The 20,174-nt window shown below is 44.5% G+C and overlaps 2 protein-coding genes across 2 annotated transcripts in view; both read right to left on the reverse strand.

Annotated features, from left to right (window-relative positions):
- Positions 1-7,321, reverse strand: part of usp43a (ubiquitin specific peptidase 43a) — a 106,643-nt gene extending 99,322 nt beyond the window's left edge. The window contains exon 1 of the mRNA XM_076727771.1: positions 6,303-7,321. Within this exon, the coding sequence (XP_076583886.1) occupies positions 6,303-6,914 (612 nt within the window). The 5' untranslated portion in view covers positions 6,915-7,321. The remainder of the gene's footprint in view (positions 1-6,302) is intronic.
- Positions 7,322-9,001: 1,680 nt separating this feature from the next.
- cfap52 (cilia and flagella associated protein 52) lies at positions 9,002-20,081 on the reverse strand. The gene is made up of 14 exons (XM_076729493.1): positions 19,918-20,081; positions 19,411-19,610; positions 19,082-19,218; positions 18,829-18,957; positions 18,512-18,611; positions 18,283-18,399; positions 17,751-17,851; positions 17,392-17,562; positions 16,134-16,282; positions 15,862-16,007; positions 14,884-15,035; positions 14,016-14,118; positions 9,672-9,783; positions 9,002-9,325 (listed from the first exon to the last, which is right to left on the reverse strand). Exons 1-14 carry the CDS (start codon positions 19,976-19,978, stop codon positions 9,144-9,146), a joined length of 1,860 nt encoding a protein of 619 aa, XP_076585608.1. The 5' UTR covers positions 19,979-20,081; the 3' UTR covers positions 9,002-9,143.
- Between the last annotated feature and the right edge of the window lie 93 nt (positions 20,082-20,174).

Consider the following 20,174-nt stretch of genomic DNA (forward strand, 5'->3'; position numbering starts at 1 on the left):
ACAGAGAGTGATACTGACAAATTGTGACGGGGCATAACCTTAAGAGGAGCTGCACGCGCCCCATTTCCACACACTTCCCGTCCCCCCACAGGTGTGGCTGGAATGAGGCCGAATAGAATCTGTCATTACTGGCTGCTCCATTTGCGGTCTCATTTTTCAGCAGCCCGGTGTTGCCGGCTCACCTCTGCTGTCAGAACAGACCAGACGCAGGACAGTCATCACTTACAGCCTCCACTTATTCCACTCTCTGTCCTCTCACGCTGTGTTTCATCTATCCTCTTCCTGTCTCTCACACACACTAACACACAACCTCGCTGTCCTCCTCCTTGCTCTCTTTCTATTAACTTTCTTTTTCTTTCCCCTCTTCCATGTAGAACCATTCCCTCCACTAATCAGTCCCAGCTGAGCTCCAGTCAGCCCAGCTACTCCTGGTAAACACACACACACACATACGCACAATCATGTTTCCATCACGCTGGAGGACGTTGCATTGACTTTCATTCATTTTCTGGAGTCCACTGCTTGTCTCACTCTTACCTTAAACCCAGTCTTCGGTCTAAAATGTAATGATTTACATTACGAGGACTTGTGTTTTGTCCCCTAAAGGATGACGACTCTCCACAATGTGATTGCACAGACTTATGTCCCCACAACATGAGGTAGTTATGTCCACATACATGCACACACACAGATGAGCCTCTCGTAGGAGTGTCCCTGCCTCCTCCTCCTCCTCCTCCTGCCATCCTTCCAAGTCTAAACCAATTCAGAATTCTACTTCCTGAGTCATCCCGGGCCACACTGGATTCACCTGCAGAATAACGCAAACCCAGGCGGGTATTTATGGAGACAAATGTAAACGCTACGTCTTAGAATCAGACCTATATTTCCTCAGCTACGCCGAGAAGCTTGGAAAACAAAGACTGAACAAAGCCTGCCTGTCTGCAGATGTCCCCGGCTTGGGATTTACACGTGATCAGTAAGCAATAAGACTGGATGAGACGCGATGGAAATAATCACCTCCGAATGGTTTACAGCCCAGAGGGGGAAGATCCCCCTGGGCTTTGCTGAAACTGAGAAATTGATGCTCACAGTTGAAGCTGTAAATACGCTACTGTGTGCAGAATTGAGGGTGTAGGAAGCTGTGTCTGTCACGCTATGGAGAGCTTATATGCCATTTCCATGTGCTTCCCATCACTGAGATGAAGAAGGACAGCCATCCCAGACTGTCTTCCATGATTCGGCGATCGCAGCATCACACCCCAAAATAGCAAAGATCGATTTATTCCCACGGCTTCATACACAGTCTCGTTGAGTCCTGGTACATAAATCATGGGAGGTATAATAAACCTGGTGGAAAATGGCCTCATATTGTAATGCTTACACAGATACAGCGCAGACCCACTTCTCCTTGTGTTTCTTTATTGCCTTTTGTCACAGCGGTGGAGGGATAATGGAGTGCGGCTCACTGAGTCGTGGGAATGCATGCTGCTTCCAGACAGCATATGGCGGCTCTGTAACAGTACTTATAAGTGGTCTGGCTTGTGTTGTGTAAGTGTGAGACGAAGTGTTTGAAGCGTTATCACTTCCTCAACAGCTGAGACATAAATTCTTCTTCCAAATATACACTAAATATTATTATCTATTGTGTGCTTAAAAACTGGAAATAAATCTTGTGCAAAAATCTCCCCCCCAAAAAAAGGCCCCATCTGCTTCACTGCAAAAAAAAAAAAAAAAACTGCCACACTCAAACTGAAATGGATGGCAGTCTCACTGTGCGAGTCCAGGTGGTGCATTTCCCCTCCGCGATGCACGTCTCTCTACAAGCGTTGTATACATCGTCAGCGTCAACAGCGAGAACGAGAGTGGTCCTTGACAAAGAGCAGAGACAAGAAAAGACAAACAAAACATCCGTCTCTCCGGCCTGCCTCACTGCCACACACTGCCTGCACTCCCAGAACAAACAAGACTACTTAAAACTCCCGGCTTCATCCTCCCGCCTGAGCTCCACTGGCCTCACGGAGCTGCAGCTCCCGTCAAGCGTAAAAAAAGATGAATCCGGCCTCCTCGCTGCGACTTCTAAAAGTAGTTACAGTGTTGTTAAATCCTTCAGGTCAGGAGTGTAACGCAGTAGAAGAGAAAGAGCCACACTCTGTCATCAAGTTAAATTAATGTAGACAACTTCTGGTCCGGCCGATAAAAGGACACTTCATCCCTCCAGATTTCATCAGCATCAAATGTGTAGCGAAGCAGTTCGGGCAAAGTTGAAAATTGTGACCTTTACAGGCAGCACCTCCATCAGGTTGGTGTCGTCATTAATAAGCTTTGCTGCATTTGGTAACACATTTCAGGTGTGGGTGAGCAACCTCACAGCTGAGATGAGTGTCAAGTTGTAGGTCTCTGCTGTGGTGGAAGGGAAACTCAGATGAAGGTTGGTGAGGCGGTCGTGTGTGGGACTACACCTGAAGACAGCAGCATGCATGAAAGCTCGCAGAAGGCACTGTGAATACTCCCATATCGGAATCCAACAGTGACTCTGCTCATCATTTATACTCTCTGGTATGAGCGGAAAAATAACAAAATCCTTTGTCATTTTATATCTTGGTAACAGTTCATTTGACAATGTCATTGTTCTGAAAATTCATTAATGAAATGGTTTAAAATAACCACGAAATGTCAGATTGCCTGCACCCAAACCATGTCCACACAGCAGAAGTCGCCCCCCCCCCCGTAACAAATTCTTTTCCCTCATGGTGGGTTGGTTGGGATGCCGCCTCCTCCTCCGTCTGAACACTTTCACTTTCCAGACACCAAGTGCTAGCTGCCACAGTGGAAACAGTATCACCAAACCTCCGCCGTTGCGCCGTCATGTGGCCCAACTCTACTCCGCTGTGAGGTATACTCACAGTGGATATGAATTATTTTGGATGCCTGCATACAGCGCAGCACAACAGGCTGCACCTTGGTTTGTCAAAGGGCAAGAAAGTAGAACAAAACATGCTCTCCAGCTCCAAGTCAAACTTTTCCAGAGGACGCACCTCAATATCTAAATTCAGAGGTCAAGAGATCATTGTGGTATCTTCAGTTGGGACACAGTCACAGGCTTGTGACTTATACTCGCTCCAAATATCAATCTAAAAGCAAAAGACGTTAGAAAAAGTACCCTCGTCTGAGAGAAAAGTTCCTTCTTCCGCTTCCCTGCCAGCCAGTGCTTCTCGTTAAGTGTGGAGAGATTTGGTAATAGCGATCAGTTGTCAGGTTTGTCTGTCCCTTGCTCCAATTACAGACTGGGGGGGGGATCTTGTGAAGATCACAGGAGGGAATGATAGTTTTGTTTACCAGCAATGTCTCTCCCTCCCACTTTCTCTTTCTCTCTCCCTCTGAGTGCACACCATTGGAGGCTTCTCAGCAGGGGGGCATCCTCCTTTCTCAGGATGAATGCACTTGCTACAGTAAACATCCTCTCTCATGCTTCACCCTGGGATGAGCAGACAGACACAAATCACTGCGTCGATGAGAGAAAAGGGGAGTGAAGGACGTGGGGGTTTTTTTTCCATTGCAGCCAACTATGATGAGAGGTATTAGAGCAAAATGGAGGAAAGAGTGAATGCCTCTATTTAGACACAGGACGGCATGTTCAGACATTAAGTTCCAGCCCTAATATTCAGTATGTCCTTCCATCTGCTGGTATTCACAGTCGCTAATATCAGGCCCCATTTTCAACTCCGTTAAACAGAAAGGATCTAAATAGCCACGTTTTCGTCTCAGTGTCATGTGAATTTGAAGCAAACTGTTGAGATGTCACAAAAAAACTAAGAGAAAAGGCAAATTAGGCGCAATTAGGATTCGTTACACACGGCTGTAATACACAGAGTAGAAGAAGTGGAGACCTGGAAGCAAAACCAGTTGTTTGGCAACCACCAACAAACCTCAAAGAAGAAGCATTTAAAAAACAGTCACCTTGCTCATCTACAAGAGCTCCTCAGGATATTTGTGTGTGTGTGTGTGTGTGTGTGTGTGTGTGTGTGTGTGTGTGTGTGTGTGTGTGTTATGGGACTATCTGGGATGACACTGACAGTGGAAACAGCTGATCAGTCATATGAGCTAAATCGTCACTTTGTCAGAGCTGATTCGGAGTGTAAAAGCTGAATTTTCTGATTTTTTTTTTATTTTTATTTTTTTCATTTCCACTAACCTTTTCTAATGCAATACTTCAAGATCTAAAACAGCTTTGATGGAAACACAGCTAGTGAGACACGCTGAGACTGAACAATTACATCAGCTGTAAAGTAAAAGACATCACACTGCCAAGGTTTGTCCCAGAGCTCATGCATGGTATCAGTGACATAACAGACCAGGAGCCATGCAGCATGCTCTTCATATATTTGGTACTATGTCCTGAAATCAAGAGGAGTCGCTCTCATCGCGTGGTGCACACTAGAACCAGCAGCCATTTCAAAAGAGGTCATTTTAAGGAGTATAAATTCAGATTTCTCCATTCAAGGCCTTTAATCTTTACCCGAATACCCTCCAAGACCTTGTGTTCCCTGATGTTTTTCTACCCATCACAAGCTTTTTATTATTTCAAAAGTCTACAGGGAGTCAAGTTAGCGAAGCTGCACGTGACGAGAGTTTCAAATCTGCTCTTTAAATCTTACGTGCATGCAAGGTGCTCAGCATTAATGATCTACAACACCGCGACTCCTTGTGGTTTTCAGATCAAGACAGCATTAGGCTCTCCTTCTGCGCTAATCACTGCCCGTCTCTTACGGCTTTGAACAGCACTCTCCCTCGCTTTAGACGAGTTACTCCTTATTACTACCTAGTGGTAGTGGGGAAAGAAAGCTGTATCCAAAGTCACTGTCATGAAAATCAACCTTTTCCATTATGAATGATATCCCACTCACGCTGTCTCCCCATGCCTGTGTGTTTGGATGTGTGTGTGCTTTTGTGCACATGTTGCATACCCCCCATCCCCTATAACTTGCCCCAGGCTGTTGATGCAACAGAGTAGTTACTCCTCGGTAAGTCTACTGGTTGACTGTCATCCGGTAAGCCCAGAGGGGAGGCTGGGGGGGGCCCTGCAGTCCTGAGTGACTGCAACAGCAAGCCTTCTGTGTGCAAGTGTACTACCACTTGTTGAGTTAATATCGTTGGCAATGTAGTCTGTACGCTGCTATCGCATGCATTTAACAGTTGGTGCAGAAACGACAGGAATGCTCGACTCCCCCGCACTCCACATGACAGTCAGGGAATGCAGACAAACCACCTGAAGGGCTGGATTGTTGCAGCAGGTGAGTCAAGCGGAGACGCTACCGAGTTCATGTAATCAGTAACCACGAAACTACCACTAGCTCAACAAACACTAATAAAATGTCGAAACCGTGAGGCAAAGTGGTTAGGTGGTGTGTTATCACTGCTTCACAGGGCTGATGTTCACCTCCTGACACACCAAAACACACTCTGTTCAGGGCTGGGTTCAGAACTTCAACGCTATTGTGGCACCAACCGACTGCTTTGATACTATCGAGTATTGAAAAATGTCTTGTCCTTGTTCCAAATTTTGATTCCTAAAGAGCAAATTTAGTGTCTGTGAGCCAAAACACATGCGGTATGCTTGTACCAAGATCTAAAACTGCTGTTGATTGGCTGTTACACATTGTAGAGACATGCAGGATAAACATTATGTGTGTGTGTGGTTGCAGTTTACAATAGCATAAGTACCAAGTCTTACTGGAGACACTATGAGAAGAATGTAAAGATCCAAAAGCGAATCCAGACTGAAATGATCATGTTTCTTTATCTGTTGGAGGATCCCACATGGGCACAAATTTCCTGTTGAGCCCCTATTCACCCCGTCTTTTATGCAACATGCATGCACCCTGTCTTCTCTAAGTGCCCACTGAGAGCAGTTTAATTATATTTGGAGCCAGGAACCCGGCAGTACTCTTGCTCTGAGACCCTACCTGGCTGCAGGTCGGCTGCCTGTCAATTAGCTTGCAGTGATTTGATTTACAATGCCTTAAGGCTCCGAGGTTTTGGTTTTATTGTTCTGTGGTAGAAACAACTGTGCAGTTAATCCAATGATCTCAAACCAATTGACACTGGGTTTAACTTGGGGGATTCAGGGCCCTTGGGTGCTCTGGGGCCCATGCAGGCTTTGTTCAGATGGGACACTCAGCCTTGCTATTACCCACCTTGTTCAATAAAGTGCAAAACATGAATTCCCAAGTAAAAACTGTGGAGATACATCTAAACAAAGCGGTGACACCAACAACGACAGGCTGACAGATCTCTGTCCTCACCTTGAACTCCACAGACAGCTGCGGCGTGTATTCCAGCGTCCACAGGGCTCGAACCAGCGACGCCAGCTGCTCGGTCACCTCTCCCCGGGCGCTCTGCCGCTCCTCGCCCCTCACCTCCCCGTTCAGCCTCCCGTGACACACGTCCGACTTGTACTGCTCCAGCCCGAGGTACTCGGCCAGCAGGTCCGTGTTGCTGAGGCACTGAACCACGGCGTTCATGAAACAGGTGTTGCCGTGGTTCTTCAGTCCCAGCACCCCGGGGGTCTTGTCGCCATAACACCACGACAGCCTGTCTTTCACCGAGCCGTGAGAGGAGGACACCGTGGAGATCTTCTTCGCGGTTCCCTCCCTGGAGACCTGCGGACAGTCGTCTTTGAAACCACCAGACGCGCTTTGTCCGAAGCCGCCGTCGTCGTCCTCCGCGTCCGGCGGCTCCGCGTCGCCAAAGTGCGCCAAAGTGCCCAAAGTTTTAAGGATCCTTCCCATGAAATTCCCAAAAGATCGCAGCGATTTCCTCCTGACAAACCTGCCGGCTTTGTATTTCTTCTCTTTTCGCTTGGTCGTTTTGGGTTTCATGGGTTTTCTTACCTTGTTTTCCTTGCGGGTATCCATGGCTCTAACAGGACCGCGAGAAAATGAAACAGGCTGTGGAGTCGCACCTGTCTGCCAGGCTGTCTACCCCTCCTCCTCTCCTCCTCCTCCTCCTCTTTCCTTCACTCCGCTTACCGCTGAGGTGGCACCGACTCGGTGCCAGTAAGGCACATGATTACTGATATTATTCCCTTGACATCCCGGCAATTCCCAGAACGATGTGGCCGGCGGTCCGTGCGCTGTGATGGGTGACGCTCTCTTCAGGAACTACGCAGATGAGTTGCTTCCCTCTCTCCACATCGCAGCTTCAATTACACTTCCTCGTCGATGGCTCTCAGCGCTGGATCGTACGGTCTTTGACTCTCTCACCACCGCTATTCCTCCCTCCCTCCTCCCTCGGTTGGGCCACGGTGAACAACTTTCTAAGTGGAGGATCCAGCCTAGTGCCCGCCCATCAGACATGAATTCATTAACCTGGATTTGTTTGTAGCATTTAACGCGACAGATAGGTCGATACACCGTGCGGGAAATCCTCCCGCTGTCGCTGGCAAAGAGCATAAAACTTCCCTTGTTCCACAGGACACAAGGAAGTAGCTTGTCTTTAATAGGTGTCAAGCACGGTGGCCTTAAACTGCCCCCTGTAGGACCAATTAACGCATCACCTGACTTTAACAGCCTCAGTGGGAGGCCAAGACAACACCTTTGACAATTGTTGCATGAATCTAAAACTTGATCGTATTTCCGACCATTTCCTGAAAGCCTTATGTTTTTCTAAGTGAGACCAAAAGCAGTATTCCTGCCTCGGTTTATTCTGTTTTTGTGGTGCATTATCATCAATAGAACGCTGCTCGGTCAGTGCAGGTAATTTAGTGTTTTGTGGCTGCTGTAGCTTTCTATTTTTGAAAAATGTGTAGAATATCCCCTGCTTTCTTGTACCAAGATGTATATCAACTGCACAAGGGGGACTATTTGTGCTTCTTTCTGGTACTGAAACACCTTTTTAGTATAACACACCAGCAGGTACAGGCCCATGAACATTATCCTATAAATACCCTGGCTGCGGTCTTCAAACACATTAATGCTGCTGCCGCTCCCACTGCATCCTGGAAGCTCCACAAAAGTGAAATGGATGTTAAAGCACCGTTCGGCCAGGACACGCCATGAGCGGTTCTGGATATCAATGGGGATCCAGCATCTTTCTGTGCTATATTCACATTCTAATCACCTGAGGCTTAATTTCACAGCTCACCAGTACTAAAGATTGAATTTGGTGGGCCAGATGTGCTGATTTATTGAAACAGATAGTCAGAGCTCCTCCAATACTTCCATAATTTCCCTAATGCCCCTTTTCCAGCATTGTTAGGACACATTGTACACCACTGTGCAAAGAAAAGTCAAACTGTGACTCCTCATGCGTCTTCCTTTTTCTCTGATCCAGGGATGTTTTTGCTGCCTTGGTTTATACTGCAGGTTTGCCATTTCACATTTTTTTTGGGAAGCAGGGGCGACTTATTAATTATTTAGAGTGGCCATTTTGAACAATAGTGCAGAGAATGGGTTGAGATGAGAGACAGTCAGAGAGGCTTTCTGTTGCACGTTGCCTCCCTCTTTAACCAGAATCCTTCAGGGAATTTCCAGTGATAGATTAGCTGACAGCAGCCATGTGCTTAATCGGCCAAGAATCTGGGCCTCCTGCTTGTCTCTCCAGCCAGCAGACAGAAGAATCATATCTGTAAATTTAATGTGCTGTATAATACAGCCTTGTTTTTACATAGTCTGGTTTCATCTGCATTGGGAAAGTCTATAACACAACATTAATTCTGTTGTTCAAAAAAAAAAAAAAAATCTAAAGAAGCAGACACTTTGATGGGAGGAATGTGTTCTTGTGCCTTGAAGTATCGTTTTAAATTCAAGTTAAGTGTCGCTCTGTGGATTCCCACCTATATTCAGCTCCTCTGTGGAATAAGCACTTAAGAGACTACACTGCTCAAGAAGTGTAATCTTTTCACTTGTGTCGAAATCGTCCTTTGTCTGCCCAAGAAAAAAACAGCCAACGGTCTCATACAGTCACTGATGCTTAATCAAAACATTTATTTCCTTTGGTCAGAGTGTTTATGCATGTTAATGTTAATATAAGATGGTTTAATTGTTGTAGGAACGTTTGCGAAGAGGAATCACTGAGGGAGAGCTCATTTGAATATGGGCGTGGTGTTTCTCGATTAAACATTTCTGTGGCTTCCACGTGTCACATTAAGAGGGAGATGGGTGAGGGAACCTCCAGCGGAGAATGGCTCCGTCTGCGCTGGTGCTGATTAGGGTCCTGTTGTTGGAGCAGAGCTTGACGCCAGTGATGCTGCCATTGTGAGCTACTCCTATGTGGGTTACTACGCCTTCCATGTAGTCCCACACCTTCAGCAGCTTGTCCTCTCCTCCTGCCGTGAAAAATATGTCAACAACCCGAGAGAAGTTTGAGTGAGAGCGTCGATTATAAGGTCAGCAGAGGAGATGCAAACACACTCAAGACAGGTATAAGCATTTAATAATACAGTTCTTTATATAAGAGGAACTAAAAAAATATATTCCCAGAAAAAGACAATCGTGCTTTGATCAGCAAGTATAAAAGCATGACAGTCTATATATTGAGTGCTTGTGTCGCCCAGAGAATTTGTAGATTTCAGCTCATTTATTTTCAACTGAATTATATTGATAGGAAAATCACTAAAAGGAGCACGGCAACAACATACAGCGAGAAGCAGCAGATGGGTAATGGGCCATTACCTGTCACAAAGTGTCTGCCATCCTCTGAGATGTGCATGCCATTGATAGCCCCAGACTGCGAGCCCTCCAGCTCTCTGATGGCTGAACCGTCGTATACGTCCCAGTAAGAAACCTGCAGGCGGACGTTAAGGCACAGAAACCCTGAACTGTAGTCTCAGGTATCAGAACACACATTAGCACATCACCGCTATTGTTTACAGAGGAGCCGGTGTCCAAGAGGGAAGGAGATTAAAACATGCGTTAACTATGCATGAACCGTCTCTTTTATTGAATCGCCAAGGATGCATCATGAATACACAGAACCTTTTGATCTTTCTTCTGCACTTCCATTGGCTTGGTATACACACGATGCAGCTGAAAGCATCTCTATGTTGTTGTGCTATTGTTCTACTACATTATCATCTGCTGTATTATTCCCTATTTTTTGATAATATGCAATATGTGACCTCAAACTACCTTTACTGCCCTATTATTCTTAGTCTGTATGGAAATGTGTAGTTCTATGGTTAGAAGCTCTCTCCAGGGGTGGAAGAAGTGTTCAGATCCTTTACTTCGATGGTAATACACACTGTGAAAATACTGCACAACAAGTAAAGGTCCTGCATTCAAAACCTCACTTGAGTATCTAAGTATTATCAGCAGAATTTACTTAAAGTATCAAAAGTAGAAGTAGTCATGCTGCAGTGAACTAGTCCCTGTCAGTGTTTTCTGAATATATCTGATGTTTCTGGATTAATATTACTGCTAAATTACTGTGCTGTAAATGTTTAAACTTGTATTCATTCTAACTATTTTATATACTGTTGTGTAGTTTAATCCACAGCAATGTGTAACATTTTCTAAGATCATCATAAGTTTGTGGTGTCGCTGTCCTGCGGGAACCACGTATCTCTAAAAAGTCAACGTTTACAGCAAATCAAAAAAAATGACCAAATATGGAGATACATGGTTTTCTCTGGACAGGAAGATTACTATGAAAAATAGTAATTTGAGAAGTAACTAGAGAACTAAAGCTGTGAGACAAATGTAGTGGAGTAAAAAATACAATATTTGCCTCTAAGAGCAGTAGGGTAAGTTGTGTGAAACGGAAATGCTCAAGTGAAGTGCAAGTACCTTGAATCTGTGCAGCACAGGACTTGAGTAAATGTACTTAGTTACATAATTGTGCTTCGTTACATGCCGCTGCTGCCTCTCACATACACACCTACTGAAACCACATTTGCTGATCTAAATGAGATTTAATCATCCCTTGAGCTTTGCGGCTGTCAAAGTATCATGTCTCACAAAAGACAATTGTTAGCTGAAGTTATTTATAGCGCAGGCAGCTGAAACATCACAGAACCTCCCACCACCGAGGACCCTTTCTTGTTATTTATATGACCAACCTGATTACATCTTAAAGGTTAGGTGCTATAAATGTACTGAAAGGCTTGAAATCAGTCTTGTGAGTCATCCTGTATGAAGGAGTTTCTGACAGAGGAATTAGTGACAGACCTTAGCACTGACCTCAGTCCCCATGTGTGTTTAAAAGTCCAGGAGCTATTTCAGTCTGTAAAATGAAGGCTGAACAGAACGCACTTCAACGTCAATCAAGGGTTAAAAGCAGTACACACCAGAGATCTAATTACTGAAAAATCTCTATGTATCCTGACTGTAATGCTGCTAAAGAAGTTTACTGTTGGACTAAACTAAATGAAATCGGACGCAGCATTACATAAGTTGGTTATTTGTAAAAGTCCATGGTACACAGAGCCGCTCGGAAGAAGCCCAACATTTCTAAGAGGAGTCCCTGAGACAGGATTTCATTCTCTGCACAGACCGAGGCTATAATGCATTAAAGGAGGGGAAATGTAATCCTGCACAGACATATCAAATACTGTTGGTTTTTATGGAATGAAAGAGGAACAAAAGGCTCAGGGAGAGACAAAAAGAATTGTATTTATAGTTTCAGAACTGCAGAGTGATTCTCTCTGGCCCTTACAAGCCACAGGAACATTTCTGTGGGGGGGGGGGGGTGCATGAAACTGCAGGATTCCTCTGACATGGAGCGGTTTATTCATATGATGTGATGTTATTTCCACCAAATAACTTTGCAGAACACAATTTAGGAAAACAGCCACAACCAGAGGGGGAAGTGGATCATTACAAAGAGTAAATAAAAAAAGCTCTGAAATCCGTATCAAATGACACACGAGGCTTACAGCTGCACCGAAGATGCAGATTCATTCAGCCGAGGTGTGTGTTTCTAAAGTCTTCACCAACATGAAAGCACCATCTTTTCAACCAGCAGCAAACAAAGCAGTACCTCTAAGAATACCACGAATGAGGATCAAAATAATATTATATGTACAGTTTTTTGTATACTGTACCCCCCTCCCCCCCTTCCTTATCTCATTTCAGCAGCTTATTAGAGACTCCCACCTGTGTGAGTTGTTTTGGCCCATCTGTGTTCCCTCCACCTCAGCCTGGCAAACTGGCCTACAGCCACGACATGAGCCACCAGGTAATTAATTACATGCGGCAAGCAATGTCACTTTAAAACGTCAGGCCTACCACTGGTACTGTTCATCTCACAATGAAGAAAGACCTGAGTTCACAACCCGAGCTCAGCCGCTTCAGCTACAGACCTCACGAAGTCCTTGTGTGAGTCTTTCCTTTGAAAATATGCATTCAAAAAGGGCCATGCAAAATAATGATGTATTATAAGGAAACCTCTTTCGTTAATAACACATTGCTCACCTCAGCAGTCCACATGCTGAAGTATCCTTGGGCAGGATACTGAACAACCCTCCAAAAAACTACCCCTGATGCTGTATCATCGGTGTGTGAGTTCATATGTACGTCGATTTGGATAAAAGCGTCTGCCAAATGACTAGTTGCACTTGTAATTGTAATTCTACTACATGGGCTCAGGAACACTGTGAATCTGCTGTCAGTAAACACTTTTTTGTGCAAATGACTGCATTCTGTTTTTATTTCATTTTTGCACAGTGTCCCAACTTCTTCTTGGAATCTGGGTTGGGCAATGTGCCCCTGCTTCACAGTCACGACGCACAGAGAAAAGAGCTTATGGGGACATCCAGATGGTTTTCCCGTTTGATTCCAGCCAGGAAGCTTTGTCTCATGTGATTTTGTTTTTCATCTCTCTATACTGTGATACTATCAAGACAAGACCAAAACAAAAACAAAATCTAGACTGGACCTGTTGCTGAGTTCATATTGTGCTGTAAGAGTACTTTTCTGGGGATAGAACTCCCACCATATAGTGCCCACTGAATGCACCATCATCTCATTAAAATGACCTTTCTCTGACCCTCCGCTCCCCTTGTCTATTTTTTTCTCTTGATCCCTCTCTTTGTCTTCACCGTTTCTCTCAATGATGTGAACTCTCTGCGAATCTACTCACAGAGGCATGCTGGGACACGATGAAGACTAGGAGTGAGGAGAGGGGAGAGAGAGAGAGAGAGAGAGAGAGAGAGAGAGAGAGAGAGAGAGAGAGCAGAGTGTTGGTATTTGTTCTCCCAGACAGAGCGCCTGTGTCCTGGGCTGAGCAGATGGTGGATCTGGCTGGCACTCGGGTGGCACAGGCACATCCGCAGGAAGGCACGAACACCACGGCACTCCCTCCGTCTCTCTCCCCTTCCCTGAATCCCTCCCTCTCACACTCTCTCTCTCTCTCTCTCTCTCTCTCCGCTCACTCAGCGCATCCACAGCGCCGCGTTAATCAGCACAACTTGTCCTCACCTCTCAGCATGCAGGGGAGGCAGCAATATGCATGTGGCCGGGTTCAAGAGGTGCAGATGAAGTGTATAATCAAAGAAACAAGCATTCCATTCTGCCACTACGAACTTTTGACCCTTCGCACAGAAGTGGTGCAGAGTTGATCAGACTTTTTAAAGGGCTCAATGTTTTTGTCACAGTGACTGGCAGCAGACACAATGGCCTAATTATACTGAGCTGAGAAACAAATTAGTAGCTTTTCAGACTAATCCATGGGCATGCAAGTGTGCGTGTGATTGTGCGAGTCTTCACTGTGCTCCTCTAGACTGATCTTAGCAGAGCAGCAGGCTTTTCTCTCGTGCACACTGACTGGAGATTATAACAACAATAACAGCATAATGAGACATCTAGATTACGACTGCTGAGTGCCAGTCTCTTTGCACCCTGAGGGACTTTAAATCATTACAACCTTTTTTTTTTCTTGTGAGGCATGACTGCAGAGTTTTCTGCACCCACCAGTGAATAAAACCAACCAAAACAAACCCTGAGGTAAAGATACTGAGACCACAGCAATGGTATGTACTGGTTCTGCTGAGCGAAAGCATTAACAGCCCGGAAACACACCTTTCTGTCAGTGCCACTGGTGATGATCTGGTATTCCTTTGGGTAGTAGCACACCGTCCGGAACATTGTGTTGGCAATCACCATTTGAAGACTCACAAACCGCCTGCAGCAGAGAAATGTAGAAGCGAGAGAAGATAAAAACAAAAAGAGAGATAAGAGAAGGGTAACTTTCAACATTGTAGTGGTCTTGTAGTTGTGGAACTGCCCAGTGCAGTTTCATTTTTCCAAACACAAACCAATCTTTATACCTACACACAACTGTTAAAAGGTCTGTGCACTCGCATGCAGATAAAACATGCACACACACCTGCACAGCTTTCTCTGTGGGCACAAAAATAATTACGTCTGTGTCTGGTAATGGTGCCGATCCATTAAAGGCTCTTGCCTGACTAATATTCTTTACAAACCTCAGCTTGCTGGTGAACACACACAAAAAAAGGGAAATCCATGCTACTCTTGACGACTACAGTCTGGAAGCATTTAATCCACAGACTTGTTCATTGAGGAGGAGAGACAGTGAAAAAAAACATGACCACCGTCAGAGTTTTTTATTCTCCTCACAGAAGAAGCCCAAGGATTAAAGGATTTTAAGCTTTCTTCATAAAGAATGCTCTGGATTGCTTTTCATTTCCACTGTACCAGGCAGACACCGATGAACAGCTCCAGCTTTTCTCTCTCATTAAGACTCAGACCTGAAGGCAGCACTCTCTATTTCGTGGCCGTTGTTATGAAGAGTATTTCATGCCATTACTAAAAACAAATGTGAGCTCCCCAAAAAACAGTATTCCATGCACTAACTGTGGAAGAATAAAGAGGAAATATGCTGGATGTGTGGATGCATTGGGTTTGGGTATGATGGTTTACTCACACTATGTCCCAGATGATGCAGGCACCATCAAAGCTGGCAGTGACACACTCTTTGTCATCACTCTTGATCTCAATACAAGAGACAGTGGCTTTGTGCTCTTTCATGATCTCCAGCAGCCGATGGCCACACGGCAGCAGCTCCCAAACACGCACCTATGACAGGTGAACCACAGGAGGTCCCGTTTACAGTGGATTTGACGCTTCATTAAAATGTCTCCTATCTTTGTTTCAGTGGCTGGTAATGCAATTGCACCACTATGGATACAAAGATTAATACGTATTGATCAACAGTTTGCCTTTCTTCCTTTCTAAATCTGTCATACTGCATTAATCCTGCATGCCACAGTGTTCAACAGCACATAAAATGATAATGTGGAGTGCAGGGTGATGCAGTGTGCACAGTATAGTCTGCTTTATGGATTCACTCTTTTGACCATCTTAACTTAAATCCTCCTCAATGATTCACAGCAGATTTTCTCACAAAGAAATGACCAATTCCAATTTCAAGGCTTCGCTTGAAACGTCCACATTTTCATCCTTAAACGGATTTCATCAGACTGAGGCAGAAATTCACAATAAATGACAGAAAAGCACAAACAGCTGCTCAGGAGCAGCTGAGGCACAGCTGCGACAGGAACGTGTCTGCCACTCACTCCAAATGATCAAGCAGGAGATCTTTCCTCCGCTGATCAGTTTGGTCCTTTTGGTGAAATGCGTAGGCTGGGAAACAAGGTTGGTTACTGACAAATGAACTGAGGAGAATAATCATTCCAGCATGTGGCTCTTTAACTGGAAAAAAAAAAAAAAAAACCTTGAGAAAAAAAAACGAAAATAGTGCAAGTGTGCACCCAACCATTGTTCATTCACATCTTGGAGGAATTAGTGAGCACCTCAGTTTAAAATGTTACATTATCATGTTGTTTTGTGTTGTCGTCTGACGAGAACACTGAGCATGTTGATCAGTGCCATGTGTACTGACTTGCCCCTCTCCTCCTCCACTGACGATCCTCTTGCAGTCCCTGGTGCCAGCGATGGCCGTCACACCCATCTTGTGTGCGTTGTGAATGATGAGCATGAGCCGGCCACTTTCAGGTGCAAACACACGAATCTTACCGTCATTCCACGCTGGAAGACAGCGAAATCAAATCAGTCAAGAAGTTAATTTGACTTAGGAGTTAAAAGTAACTGAGGAATTATGACTACTTTTAAGCTCTGGTGTCTTATTTGCAGATGTCTCTCTATGATTCCTACCGCTGATGATGCTGTGTCCATCAGCCATGAAGTTCAGGGAGTTGCAGGTCATGTTGGGTACAGTGATGCGCAGCAGCTCTTTGGGCTTGTCTATGTGCCACAGCCTGATGTCCTCCTTAGAGCAGGTCGCAAATAATTCTGATGTTCCGCTAGCAGAAAAACAGACAAGAGAAACGTGAAATCACAGTGAAGTCAGTGTGGGTATAAGCATTTGTTATTAAAGTGCTTGATTTAAAGACATTTAAGCAATTATCCATGTTATTAATGACACTGGATTCAATACATTACCCATGAGTTTGTACAATATATTTAAAACCAACTGTTTTGCTCAGCTTGTGATTGATCAACTTGGATGAGGCAAGTGTGTGTCACCCTCTAGTGAGCAGAATGGGGTACTGAAGTCATGCATTATGTGAGATACATGAGGTTTCAGCTGTTGGCTCAAAGAAAGACATAGAGTTACTCACACTAGAGGTAAAGGAGCCATCGCCTGCAATGTTCATAATAGCTTTAAGGGAGCCCATCAGCAAAAACACATGCGTTACAATCTCATGGTTGTGTTTGTTTTATTGGACTACAGACAACACAGAGGACACTTTGTCATCTCTAGTACATATATAGCAGAAATGTATGAGTTTAACAGAATATAGAGAGAGCCAGGGAGCAAACATGGCGTTACAATATGCTAACTTATGACTGTTGTTATGCAAACAGAGAGCCAGGTCTTTCTCTGACTATCCACTGTAAATCTCTGCAGATCAGAACACCAATTGAAGGTTAACAACAATTTTTGGTGTGTTGTTGACCGCTTGTAAGTACGACCTCAGCATCATGTCGAGCTTGGGAACACACTGAGGATGCACTGTTGTTTTTGGTGGACAAATGCGACAACAGAAATGTTGAATCATGACTTATACAACCTCAAACAGCCCTATAGGAATCTGGACAGGCAGCTGGCCCCAACACTCTTTGATGTTTGGGGTTCTTGTAGTTCACTGGAAATTGTACCAGCATTGTGCAAGAGGCTCGACTGAATGTTTATCTCCAAAATGTTCTGATTTTAAACAGAGCATCATAAACATCCTGTCGAGCAACGTGAATCTTGTGATGGATGATTTATATTTCTTGCCAAATTCAAAATCTGAAATATGAATGCCATTTTCCATTTTATTCTCTTTGGTGCGTCTCAGATCAAAATCATAAAAAACATAGACTGACTGATGACTCTGACTTTTCCTCCATTGTCTGGCTCACTTACCAACATAAGGCTATATGCTTGACAGCACTGTTGTGGCTGGTGGAAATGAGTTCAGCTCTGAAGTCCTCATAACTGAAGCGGTACATCTGAGCAGCCTCTGTCCCAACAAAGAACTGTTGGCCCTCTCCCCTCAGAGCAATGGATGTCACCCCCTTTTCCAGCTGGACTTGCCTTATGTGTGAGAAGAGGAAAAAATGAGCTGATAATGAGCACTGTAAAATAAACACATTAAAAAGTTTACATTACACTGCCATAGTAGCACATAGAGAAAAAAACTAAATCTTAACCACCATGAAATATCACCAAATCTCAGTATGTTTTAATGGAAACGATTCAAATGACACAGTTGCAGGACTCACTTGAGAGTTTTGAAGTTTGTCTTGGAACACAGAGTGAAGGTGCCAGATCCGGAGCCTACAAGCAGGTCCCCAGACTTCAGTATCCTGAGGACAGTGACACCCTGCATAGAAAAGGCATCACGGATGAGTTTTACTATATATCACTTTTCAAATTCCTAGTCCTTGAAAGACCCTTTTGAGTTTTATCAAATATTGCAGAGCTGCCTGAAAGGAAGTATAAGCTAAAAGCTTGTCAAGTTCTAAATAAAAGACCTTACAGTAAAAAAAAAAAAACGTACCCCACAATAAGACTGATATCAGGAATGACAAGGACATGATCCATAAAAGATGTAAAAGAAATCACAGTGGCAGCTCAAATGAAACACGTGGCATGAGTCATTACATGCATTTCTAAAGGAGTGTGTAATCAGGAATCAGCTCTACATACTCAGCAGGAGACCTGAGAATCACGCAGAAGGTGAATGGGCAACAGCTGAAATGCCCTTCACAGAGCAAAATTAGGAACGTAATGACTCCCTTTGTGCTGACCTACCAGGCTGAATTTTGTTTTAAGCGGACCACAGTCACTCAGAAGCCCCGTCTTCAGGTTGATTTTCATGATGTCTCCACTGGTGGTGCCACAGTAAATGAAGTTATCGTCCTCTGAAATCTGTGTGGTAATATAAGCAAGTCAAGAGGAGCAGCACTACTACCACTGCAGCTGTACCACCCATCAGACCTCTGGCAATGACCGTTTGCAAAACTTCAAAATGGCACCATACCTCCAAACACCTCACAATCCTCTTCAGCTTGCCCATCTGACACTCAGTGGGTCTGATCTTCCTGTTGAGGAGGTCCAGCTCCCAGACCCGCAATGTTCCGCTGCCCAAAAAAGACCAATCACATTAAAACACCAAGAGAATAATACGAATGGTGCACCAACAAGAAGGAATGTGATAAAGAGACATTTTGAAGGTGGCTATGCTGACAAAAAAAAAGAAGCAATTAGATGTGCTGAAATAATGAATTAAGATTTATTGTAAAACCTGCGTTAGTTGACACTTGGTCTCCAGGATGCTAGCAGACACCACTCACTCACCTCCCAGCAGAAACAAAGATATCGTCGTTTGTGTTGGAGTACTGCACAGTGAGGCAGTGGCCCGCACTGTGAGCCGAAGCTGGGCTCCCACAGATGGCCTGCTTGGTCTCAATATTCCACACCACTATGCTGAAAACACACAGAAAACACCTCACACACTCAACACGTGCAGTGAATTTACACTCCTCCTGTCCTGATTCTTGTGTTACACAATCGGATTTTCTGGGAGTGAGCACATGGACGTGAAGTTCACCTGCCATCATCCTGACCACCGAGGGACACCAGGTACTTGTCGTTGGGAGAGAAGGCCAGTGCCTCTACCTTTGCCTTATGGAGCAGCAGTTGGGCATAGATTGTTCGCTGTGCATAGTCCCAGATAATTACCGCAGCCTGGGAAAACATGGATATATTGATTCAAAACATTGCATTCCATGCTATTCCTGACTGCAAGTGGATTCAAGCACTCATGTTTCTAATGCAAAACAATGGAAGACAAATGACAAAGATGGAAAGAAGGTGTCAGACATTTAGGTGAGTTATCAGAAACTTTACATGAGGAAAGTGAATCTGAACTACAGCTACCTTAAAGCCCATAAAGTTGACTTGTCCAGAGGCAATATATGATCCACTTTTGGACACTGAGACACAGGACACATTGTTCGTGTGTCCGTGCAGGAACTCCTGCTTGCCGTCTTTGATTTTCTTAACAATGACTGTGAATCCTAGAGGATAGATCAGGTGCTCTCTGTCAGGATGGACCCTCAGACCAGAAAACACATGCCCTGATGAAACAAAGTGCAGCATTAAGATCTTATATGTTTTAAGACAGAAGTGGACGAATATAAACTGTTTGTATGGTGATGGATGGTGTCTTGTTTTAAGAGTGGATGAGCAGACAGAGAATCCAACCTGTGCGGTCTTTGTATGACTCAAGCTAGTTAACAAACAGAGCGGCAACAATCAGTTAGCTGTGACTACTTTGACAGTTAAACAACATTTGAAGAGAGAGCTAACTGTATTCCTTAAAGTTTGTCACTGAGCAACTTGTCGCTAGCATCGTTACAAGTTAAAGGTAGCAGGAAAACTCACCATTGAACCCAATAACAGCCTCCAGTTCAAGTTGAGGAACAGCCTGCGTTTCAAGAGCCATGGCTGAAAACTAAATCTATTATCGCTTTATCCTATTATGTGGGAAGAAAGGCCTGCTTTCATCAATAATTCCAAATTTTGCGACAAAAAACTGACGCTATCGTTGTTTTTCCGAACAGACCTGATAGCTTTTCAACTCCTAATACCAAACAAACGTCACCTAGCAACAGCCGGAGTCCTGACGGCCACTGTCATTG

This window comes from Chaetodon auriga, chromosome 4 (genome assembly GCF_051107435.1).
Source record: "Chaetodon auriga isolate fChaAug3 chromosome 4, fChaAug3.hap1, whole genome shotgun sequence".
In the NCBI taxonomy this organism is placed as follows: Eukaryota; Metazoa; Chordata; class Actinopteri; order Chaetodontiformes; family Chaetodontidae; genus Chaetodon; species Chaetodon auriga.

What these genes read in the sequence shown, in the direction of transcription:
- cfap52 (XM_076729493.1), bottom strand. Translation starts at nt 19,978, where the DNA reads ATGGCTCTTGAAACGCAGGCTGTTCCTCAACTTGAACTGGAGGCTGTT. An exon ending in GGATTGTGAGGTGTTTGGAG is followed by an intron (nt 18,400 to 18,511) that starts GTATGGTGCCAT and finishes ATTACCACACAG; the next exon opens with ATTTCAGAGGACGATAACTT. An exon ending in GTGGAGGAGGAGAGGGGCAA is followed by an intron (nt 15,036 to 15,861) that starts GTCAGTACACAT and finishes CACCTGTCATAG; the next exon opens with GTGCGTGTTTGGGAGCTGCT.